Source organism: Phragmites australis, chromosome 2 (genome assembly GCF_958298935.1).
Source record: "Phragmites australis chromosome 2, lpPhrAust1.1, whole genome shotgun sequence".
NCBI lineage: Eukaryota > Viridiplantae > Streptophyta > Magnoliopsida > Poales > Poaceae > Phragmites > Phragmites australis.
In genome coordinates, this window is record NC_084922.1 from 49,415,541 (window position 1) to 49,425,931 (window position 10,391).

The window sequence follows — 10,391 nt, forward strand, 5'->3', positions numbered from 1 at the left end:
AGCTTACTTATAGTTTACAAACACAATGACAATGATATGGGTTGTATGAGATGTGAGGATGATGCGAGATATCGGCGGCGCTAGGGGTATTTTCTTCACTGGAGGAGTACCTCGGTGTAGTTCAGGAAAGGAGCTTAGATGTCATAGACCGCTTGTACCGTTTAATTGCTATCCGTTGGTGCCATTGGCTTTAGCACTTTCTGTATAACCATATATTCAGATAATAGACGAATGAGCCAAGTATCATACGCCATGCTGACACTTGCAGAGCGTCCCTATGACACGTAAGAAAAATAAAGGAGAAGCAAAGTGGCGGCGAATCAGAGGTATCCAGGACACACTTATAGTAACACCAGTGTCATAGGGATATGGGCAAGTGGGTAGTTTCGAGTATGAGAAATGTTCTCTTGTGGGCCAAGAGGATGGATCCGAGTCGTGTGAGTAAAGTTGTACCCCATGCAATGTGTAAAAATAATTCGAATTGCCGCACTCTCGGTCATGAGCATGCTTCTGTCCATCTGCATCGATCATAGAGTTTTCGGAATTTGGGGTATTTGGTGTGGTTTCTTGGGCATGGTTGGTGATGGTATTGGTTCACATGAGTTGGTTCCATTTATATTTATATGCAAGTAGTTGGTTACAGGGTAGAAATATTTTTTTAAGTATATGTGTTCACACATAGGTGGTAAGGTTGCTTATGCATAGGAATTTACTTAACCTTGTGGTCTACATCTTGTTAATGACTTATTGCATAATCCTCGTAGTCGGGTTATCTATACGTATTCATTATGGATCAAGTCTTACGAGTAACTTCGTACTCACGCTGCTCTTTCAGGTTCTACCGGTGAGGAAAAGCTTGTGTTTGACTACTTCACACCCGCCGATGTAGGTGGCGGAAATGAGTAGTGCAAACTACTTGTGTGGTGTATTTTTGGGTGGAGCCTAAGCGCATATGGTTTCACCTAGCTCTTGGTGTTGATAGGTGTTACTTTTTTGTTACGTAGTTCTTCTAATCTTTTGTTATAAATGATCGAATGCTTAAGAACTTGCAATAGAATTTTAATTACTTACTCTTTCTTAAGCTTTGCTGTAATATTATATGTTGTTAAGGCACATGTTCCGATCTTAGAAACAAAACATGTGTTAAAACTATCAGGATGATATTTTAGTTAATCATTGTGGTCGTAGTTAAGCAAATGATCATCCTGATAATTAATTTGGATACTATTTGGACGGTTCTTCATATACAATAATACGTAATGTGATTTGTTATTGTCGTTCATGTCCCTGCAAGCGACTAAGACATGCAAGCATGGGATATGATGTGATTCTGGCTTATTTCATGTGCCCTCCCTCACCTTCATGCATCGTATGCTGCCCTAATTCTTCTACGCTAGTCATTGCATCACCTTGCACAAGTCATGGTAATATATTTACTTACACCCCAATTTCAAAGGTCTTCTCTAATGCCTCACGTGAGTACAAAATATATGCGTTATTTCTTATCATCTCGAACATCATATGGACAACGATTAAGCTATTTGGAATAAGTCGTGGCCGCACACCCTCCAGGACAACAATATAAGACTGTTGTTTCACACGCAAAAGACTCGTAACATGTCGCAAAAGACTCGTAACATGTGATTTCATACCATTTAGGTCAATAGGTAGCTCAACCGAACTCTCTAAGTGATGGTAGTTCTAAATTGTTATGAATATCCCGTGCAAAATTATGAGATGTTCTCCATAATAAATATGAAAAGTCATATCGTATCTGCTAAATAAATATACAAATAATAAAATAATTACTTAATATATGTACGATACACAGCTAACTATTTACATGTTAGTAAATTAGCAATGCTAATTAAATCATAAATATTGAGTTCAAATTAAATTATAATATTTATGATTGAATTAAAATATTTAATAAACATTACATATATATATTAATATACAACTATTTGATTAAATATTTAATAAGTATTAATTCTTTTTTGGCTACAATTCACTTTGCAGAATTTCAATCTGATAATTTATTTTAATCTATTTTTTCTATCCAATCTAAGTTTTTTAATCTTTCTGAAATTTGGATTTTCATTTACAAAGTAAAAGAAAAGGGAGTGATGCCCACCAACAGGCGCACAAGCAGGACTAGCCACAGTAATTTGCTATAGAGATTTTCTTTTATTTTTTTTTCTCATTTCAACACCCTACTTATACCTATGTAGAGTATGCATACACTAAGTCATCACTCTACGCCACCACTTGCACAAAGTGCTATCACAAGGGGAGGCACCCATGGCCATGTGGGGCCATGACCATGTATCTTTGATGCTGCTGCATACTATCTTTCACGGTTCCACTAAACCTAAATGATTAAATTGATTAATCAAATTAATTGAATAAAACTAATTAATCTGATTAATCATATAACTCTGATTAATTTACGTAAATACTTTAAATTATATAATCAAACTAAGCAAATAATCTAAATAATTGATTAGATTAAATAATATATTTACTCTAATTACTATTATTAATCTAAATATTAATTAAATATATAATCTAAATACTAACGGTAACTCGCGCTGCTGCTCCTCATATTACTCCTCTCTTACTGATGTTCCTCTCCTCACGCTATTGCTGCTCCTCTCCTCACGCTGCTACTCCTCCTCTCTTCACGCTGCTACTCCTCCTCGCATCTCACTGCTGCTCCTCTTCTCTCTTCTCGCGCTGCAGCTCTCAACTAGCCCGCTGTCATTATATAGCAAAACACAGCAGCAGACACGAGGACAACAACGCGTGGGCTGCAAAGCGTGACAAGATGGGGATAGCAGTAGCACGCGAGAGCGGTGACAAGAACGATGTCGAATATAACACTGTATCCGGCACCTCATGTGCTGAATAGTTACCAAATACGATGCAAAATACCGTATTCAGCAACTCAGGTGCCGAAAATAGTTGGGTCCACTTTTTTCGGTCTCTTGCGTTTCGAAATCGGGTTTTCTGTGAACGAAGTACCTAATATAAATGCTAATTTACAAATATACCGATATATTATCTATTTTGATAAATATGATATGTATATTATTTATTTTTAGATTTTTGCCAAGTGTATATGTGCTACTATTCTACTGTTCTATTTTTAGAAAACGAGGCCATGACATCCTTATACGTGCTACTATTTTATTTTACCAGTTAAATTTGTTTTTGTTCTTAACTGCATTCCACCGAAAACACGAATGGTGCGTAGTGATGTGTCAGGTTGTAATGAAAAAAACAGTATACTATTGCGCCGGCGTAGAATTACGTGGCGTGACCTTACAGCGACCTGCGCCGCCCCAACTCCTGCACAGTCCGGACCCGCTTCACTTTGCAAAGTGAGGAATGCTACAGAAGTTACAGTGTCTGTACAGTTTTTTACTACAGCACTTGGCACTGTTTATCCGCTCACGATCTAACGGCCGAGTGCTGATCAATGTCACTCGTTATTGTAGCATCCTGATTTTGTTTGTGTAAAGTAAGAGGATACGGATCCGTGCAGTCCAGTCTCCTCAGCCTCTCTCGCTTCCCCCGTCTCGCCGCTTTCCACTCCGCTCGGGCGCCGCCGCGGCTGCCGCCCAGGCCTCGACACCCCCTTCCCTCCTCCCGCTTCCGTCATCGAACGCGCCTGGACCAGAGAGGTGACATCCACCTCCACGCTCACTTGCCCTAACCTCCCCTCCCTTTTCTTCTCTCGCTCTCAGTCGGTACTCACTTCCCCTGGAGGCCTGGACCACGAATCTGTCGGCGCTGCTCGTCTTCCCTTACCCTCTCTTCCGTGTACCTCCCCCTGCCATTGCGATTCCAGGCGGCGGGTGCGGATGCGGTTGGTTGGGTGTGCGATTCCTCTTGCCGCCAGTATAAGATGCGGATTGGCTTGTAGAGTTGCGGGTTCGGAGATGCCAATGCTTTGAGCACGCGCGTAGCCCTACTCCTAGTTAGTTCCTTCGATAGCTGTAAGGATGTATCGCCCTAATCTAGGATGCTTTTAGCCAACCTCATGCTGCAGCATCTCTCTGCTGGGCAATGGCCTCATTATCTGGTGTCCCTAATTAAAGATTGTGCCTTTCTTTTTCAGAGAACTCAGATGTAGTTTATGGGTTGAAGCTGTCGCTCCTACCGTCAAATATTTCCATTTCGTTCTTCATGAATTCAACTGTCCATGAAACTGTGCAATAGATACAACTTACGCACCCAAAGTACAACGCATCTATGAAGATGTGCAGTATTCAGAACTTAGGCACCCAAAGTATCCTTCTTGCAACTAGAAAAGGGAACAGGGAGAAGTAGGCCCTTTGCAGATGTATCCTTCGGTGTTAAACCTCTATTGCAGTTTTGTTTTCCTGCTTGCTTACACATATTAGAACATTTTCCCTCAATGCAGTAATCTACTGGCTTTACGTGATTCATTTCGTTTTGTGATTGCAGCTTCGAGAATGTCGTACCGGTACCTGTTAATGGTTGACTCATAGTTTTCCACAACTGCCTGGACATTTTGTTTTGCTTCCGTAGCTAAGTAGCAACCAAATTCTTGGGACAGCCAGATAGCTTCAGAGGTATTTTTCATGAGACATTATTTTACTTCCATTTAGTTCGTGTGCGTATAATATCTTAGATATGGAAGCTTCTGAACTAGTCCTATGTATAATTGTTTACTCAGATTCTGATACTTCTAACCTATGCAATTTCCAGTGAATCATGGGTGGATTCTGCTGCTGCCCCTTTGCCGATGGTTTTGAGGCATATGTCCATCCAAGCAACCCTATCTATAGGCAATGCATATCCCTGAGGCATTTTTTCCACAACATTTTTTTTGGCGGGGTAAGATGAACTTTTTCTTTTAACCATTTTCCAGTATCTTCTGGGCTCTAGCCAAATGATCCAAAATGTCACCACTTACATTCACTCGTGGATTTTGTTACTTCTGACGTCCATACAACTGTTGGCAAGCAGGTTGATATGATCCAATTCGTTTACTATGGTGGTGAAGATTAAGATATTGACCTGTAGTCGTTCAACACTTGCATGCACTTTTCTTGTTTTTTTCAAGAGATTTTGTATGCTGGCTTAGATGTGTCAGTCTTATTGATTGCATGGTGTTTAATACAGAATAGTACAATGCTAACCTATATTGCTCTTCCTTGAGTATAAGATAGCACCATAAAGGAAACAAAGTTATAGTGAACATGCAATAGTCCTCTGAAGACCAAAACTTGCTGACAAAAGGAAAAACATGGACGAGCCAGGGGGGAGCGATACATTAACAAGGCTAGATAGACTCGACGCGCGTTCTTTTATGAGTTTTGTTGTAGAGAAAAATCATGCACTTGTAAAGAAACGTGTGCATCTAATTACATTTTTCTCAGTTAATTATCAGGATCTGGTATGTTCATTTTCATATCTAAGGTTTCCTTACAGCAGTAGCATTTTCATTTCCTTGCTCTGTGTAGTATACTGCAACATTCCAGAGATTAGAGTCTAGGCCAAGCAACCCAGCCCAAGGGGCTGCTCCACTGGGATCAACTAATCCAAGCCAGTATAACTGACAATTCGCTGGCTGAAACTTATCACCTTGTTTCTAGACCACCCCCATATGATACTGATCCTAGATATGCCCGTGTTCAAAGAGAGGGATTGGTATCAAGGCGCGAGAAGTCTATAAATCTCACACAAGAAGAGTCACTAGCTCTCAGACGAAATGGCAGCAGCTCTGCTATTGAGCATTTAGCTTCTCAGAAGAAACGGAGCAGCACTGAAACTGAGGCTGAATATAAAGTCTATCGTTCTGAATCAACCAAGAGCTTATCTGCAAAAGCATATAACAGCAGTTATGCAGTTGTGACTTCAGAAGATGAGGATGTCTGCCCTACTTGCCTGGAAGGTTTGTGTTCATATAGCTTTGTCTAAATACACAGAGTTCATCTTGGTCATCTTGGTGTTTGAATATTTTTCTCACTGATTCATTATGTTAAACTCACTGCAGAATACACTCCGGACAATCCGAAAATCGTCACTAAATGCTGTCACCATTTTCATCTTGGTTGTATTTATGAATGGATGGAGAGAAGTGATACTTGTCCAATTTGTGGGAAGGTATGGTAGTCATAGTTTCGCACTTCTAGTTTTCACATTTCAAACAGACATCATAATCGCTAACTCCATACTGTAATTTCTTCACGGAACTGACAGTGTCTCCTTAAATCTGATGACACTGCAGGAAATGGAGTTCTGCGAGACCCCATGACAAGTTTTCATTTTTCATTCTCTCCACGTCAGGGCAAGGGAAATAGTCTACACTATGGGGATGCTGGAAAATTGTAAAGAATAGTTATGCGCTGTCCAAATGGATCTCGTTCTCGAGATCAGTTTCTTACATGTACTGAAATTATGGTCTATCGTGCTAAATTCGTGCTAGAATTTGCTTGCCCAATCTCTGGTTATATTTTCGAATGGCAGTTCAAGGGTGGAAGCACGGATTCATGCGGTTTAATAGTGATTGCAAGGTGTGTGTATATATATATACACACTGTATACATATTCTGTAGGTATGTTCACTGTAGTTCATATCTGCGTACATCCTACAAGTTTTAACTCATAGTGTTTCGAGTTGTAATTGGAAGATATACACAGTGCGAATAATAAGTTGTAACTCAGTGTTAGCTTCTTGTGTTGTAATTATGTATTTTTGTATGTGAAATTGTAACTGACTTATTTAACAAGTTGTAACTCACAATGTTTCGAATTGTAACTGTGAAATATACGTAGTGCAAATAGCAACTACGTATAGACGTAGAATAGATCCGCTGTGTGTGTATATATATATATCCTGGTGCAAGCCATCAACCATAGTTGGCTAAAGGCGGTGTAAAGCTCACTTGCCAGAAGACAATTTATAGCAGATCATACAGTTGCAAGCCATGAACCTTAGTTGCACGTTTATCAGGCCTCATCAGAGATTCAGAGTCGCAACATTGTGGGTAAAGAAAGTACCTTCCTGGATAAATATAACATAAAAAGTCCAGACTCGAATCACTTGCTCAAAATAATTTATCGGAGTGCTCAAAGCAGTAGCAAGCCATCAACCTTTGGTTACACAATGACAGCTATAGGCAACCGTAGAATACAAAGCTGATTCAGAAAATTGAGAGCAACGGTACATCACAAAACTAAGAAAAGAGAGCCAGCAAGCTAGCATTTATTTAGTAATCGTTCACCTACCAGTACCAGACCATTTCAATCAATTTTTGCGCCTACACATTAGCCGTCTTCAGGGTGTTGCCCTTCTCCTGCAGGCTCACGAGAAGGCTGTCAAAGCTCTTCTTGAAGGAGTCCACACCTTCCAGCTCAAGCTGTTTCCCGACCCCCTCCCAATCGATACCCAGCTTCTCCAGGGCGCTGTATAAACCTTCCGCCTCAGACACATTTGCATCAACTGTCCTTGAAATAGTGCCATGGTCTATGAATGCCTGCAAAGCTTGGTCGGGCATTGTATTGACCTGAAATTACATGGAATAACAGGTGTTTAGCATCAATCCAAAGTTGTGGCCTCTCTGTGATGATAAAAAAGGATTTCCTATCTGCGATTTAATTTCAATGCAGGAAACTCATCGTGCAAACACACCGTGTCAGGTCCAATGAGACTGTCCACATAAAGGGTGTCAGGATAAGCAGGATTCTTGACACCGGTGGATGCCCACAGCAGCCTCTGCTTCCTGGCACCCTTCTTGGCCAAAGCCTCCCACCTTGGGCCAGAGAATTTCTTCTGGTAGAGCTGATTTGCTAGTTTCGCCTGTGCTACCGCAGCCTGGCAGAACAGTGGGTGGTTATATTGCAGAATTGTATGGGTAATTTTATAAGTCATAATGTTAGGAGGCAGGCAATTCTAATTTCCTTCACCTTTCCTCTCAGAGCAAGCGCCTCAGGTGTTCCAATCTTCTCGAGCAATTTGTCGATAAGGGTGTCGACTCGGCTGACAAAGAATGATGCTACACTGGTCACTCGGGACAAGTCACTCAAACCGGAAGCCTCTAGCCCATCAAGGTAAGCATCGATCACAGCCTCATATCTTGCGATCGAGAAAATAAGCTGCAGCGACAGCAATGAACTTGTTATCAATAAACTTATCACAGCAGTTCTATTATACAGTTTTACTACAACAATATCATAAACAGTCAAATAGACAGAAAAAATGGTACATATGATATCCGCTTAGAAGGAAAAGACTGACAATGCAGAACTCAGCACTTACTGTGACGTTGACACTTATGCCATTAGAGATGACTTCCCGGATAGAAGGAACACATTCTGCAGTAGCAGGGATCTTTATGTAGACATTAGGGCAGTTGACCACTTTGTGTAACCACTTCGCAGCTTCGACAGTTCCTTGAGTGTCATTTGCCAACCTAGGAGACACCTCCACGGAGACATAGCCATCAGCTCCATCAGTCTCGTCATAGATAGACTCAAAAAGTTTGCATGCGTCTTGGATATCCTTTATAACGAGTTCCCAATAAGCGCTCTCTGCATCCTTTCCAGCTGATATGAGCTGCTTGAACTGCTCATCGTATGCGCTGGATGATGAAATGGCTTTTTGGAAAATCTGCATTGTACCAACAACTTAGTCAGGACTGGAGAAGAAAATACACCAAACTTTGAGACAACATGCATGGAAAATAAGGTGGTAATGGAGCTCTACCGTAGGGTTGCTTGTGACTCCGCGAACACCACTGGCAATAAGTGGCAGTAGATCGGTGACAGGACGGCAGAGATTGTCATACCACGGCGACAGACCCTGAAGCTCATAAAGATCGTGAAGCCTGGTCCTCTTGGTTGGGGCACCGTTCCTTTCCTTGGCAGAAGCCATCGCACTGAAAATCACATCCCACACAGTAAGGTTACCAAGGCCATGTCCACAGGTTAGGTGAAACACAAACAAAGATCCTGAGGAGTTGTATAGTAAAATGCTCTAGGTAGAGACGAGTAAACGTCAATATGATTTTCAGGGAACTTGAGAAGCTGTTTCGCTATTAGTAAATGCGCATCTAGCACATGAACCTATACTTCTCTGTATCATAGTACCACTCTACCACATACCCGAAAGGCCGGAAAGACGTTCCTTTTATCCCGTTTTCAAACAAGGTGGTATGCAAATAGAATTCTTTCGACGCTTATAGAAAGCGTTGCTACTTTTGGCAGCGTCTAGCTGCTCTACGGCTACAGCGAGTCAGCGGCCCATGAGAAGCCAGAAGCGGCGGCGTGCAGCCGTGCTGCACAACCCAACCAGCTCCTTGCACGGGTCCTAAATAGGAGGGCCTGCTTGGCCAACTCCACACGGATCCTACCCCGCACGGCGACTCGAGAAGCTGGTATGCCACAAGGCTCCCCCACCGTCCATTCCCCGATCGGACGGCCGCTAACGCCCTTGACCTCGAGGACTCGGATCCGAGCGTCCCTATCGCCACATCATGCGGCGTGGTGGCCTACGCTACGCACCGGCGCGGCCGAGCAACAACCCGCGATCCAATCGAAGCCGCTGCTGATCTCGCTTCCAGTGCACGCAGAGAGATTAACAGCTCGAATCTTATCACACCTCGCCCAAATCATTCACCCTCACCCACTCAAGGTGCATGCTTACTTCAACCAAGCCACCAGTCCGATATTGCCGATTAGAGAAGGCGCGGGCGAGGAGGAGGAGGAGGAGAGGGGAAGGAGGGTGGCGTTACGCACATGATGGGGCTCCTGGTTCGGCCGGCGAGGGAGACGCGGACCCGGCGCGCGGCGGGGGCGAAGGCGAGCGCGGCGGAGCGGAGGGACGCCGGCGGGAGCGGCGGCGCCACCGGCCTGGGCGCCGCCAGCTTGGAGATCGTGCCGGTCATCGCCGTCGTCGGGGTTGGTGAGAACTGAGAAGGGCAGATGGGGGTGCGGGGGTTGGTCGCTCACGGGGGTTTGGAGTTGAGATTGAGACGAGAAGGTGGTGCCCGTCAGCATCGTTAAGTAGACGACGCACTTGCTTGTGTCCGTCTGCCGCTTTTGCGCCTAGACCCCCTTGATTCCAACGTATTTCTTTTCTCATCCACGCTCAAAGGTTATTTTGTATTTTATCGAAAGCAAAAATGCATCTGACTTCTGTTCTCTCTCCTCCGCCGCCGATGGCTTCCTTGTCTAATTTGGCATGTTGATTACATCTCATCCCATGTGAAACGAAACAAGAAAAAAATTAACATTCGACATATCCTATGAAACGCAACCAATGTATATTATTTCAAAATTTGAAAGTCCGGCTAAAACATGAGCGGTCAAATCGTCCATCTAAAATTTGCTCCCACTACCAGTTGATTATAGACAGG

General features: G+C 42.9%; 1 protein-coding gene and 1 pseudogene across 1 annotated transcript; one reads left to right on the plus strand and one right to left on the minus strand.

Annotated features, from left to right (window-relative positions):
* The first annotated feature begins 3,532 nt into the window (after positions 1-3,532).
* LOC133909510 (E3 ubiquitin-protein ligase At3g02290-like) lies at positions 3,533-6,698 on the plus strand (annotated as a pseudogene).
* A 363-nt stretch (positions 6,699-7,061) lies between these two features.
* LOC133909511 (uncharacterized) lies at positions 7,062-10,001 on the minus strand. The gene is made up of 6 exons (XM_062351967.1): positions 9,772-10,001; positions 8,741-8,912; positions 8,294-8,644; positions 7,942-8,130; positions 7,667-7,849; positions 7,062-7,541 (listed from the first exon to the last, which is right to left on the minus strand). The coding sequence occupies exons 1-6, from the start codon at positions 9,918-9,920 to the stop codon at positions 7,296-7,298; spliced, it is 1,290 nt and encodes a 429-aa protein (XP_062207951.1). The 5' UTR covers positions 9,921-10,001; the 3' UTR covers positions 7,062-7,295.
* Positions 10,002-10,391: the final 390 nt, after the last annotated feature.

Coding starts and splice junctions, on each gene's coding strand:
- LOC133909511 (XM_062351967.1), bottom strand. CDS start 9,920: ATGACCGGCACGATCTCCAAGCTGGCGGCGCCCAGGCCGGTGGCGCCG. Junction 8,131..8,293: donor GCATAAGTGTCAACGTCACA/GTAAGTGCTGAG, acceptor CTGTCGCTGCAG/CTTATTTTCTCGATCGCAAG. Junction 7,542..7,666: donor GTCTCATTGGACCTGACACG/GTGTGTTTGCAC, acceptor ATGTAATTTCAG/GTCAATACAATGCCCGACCA.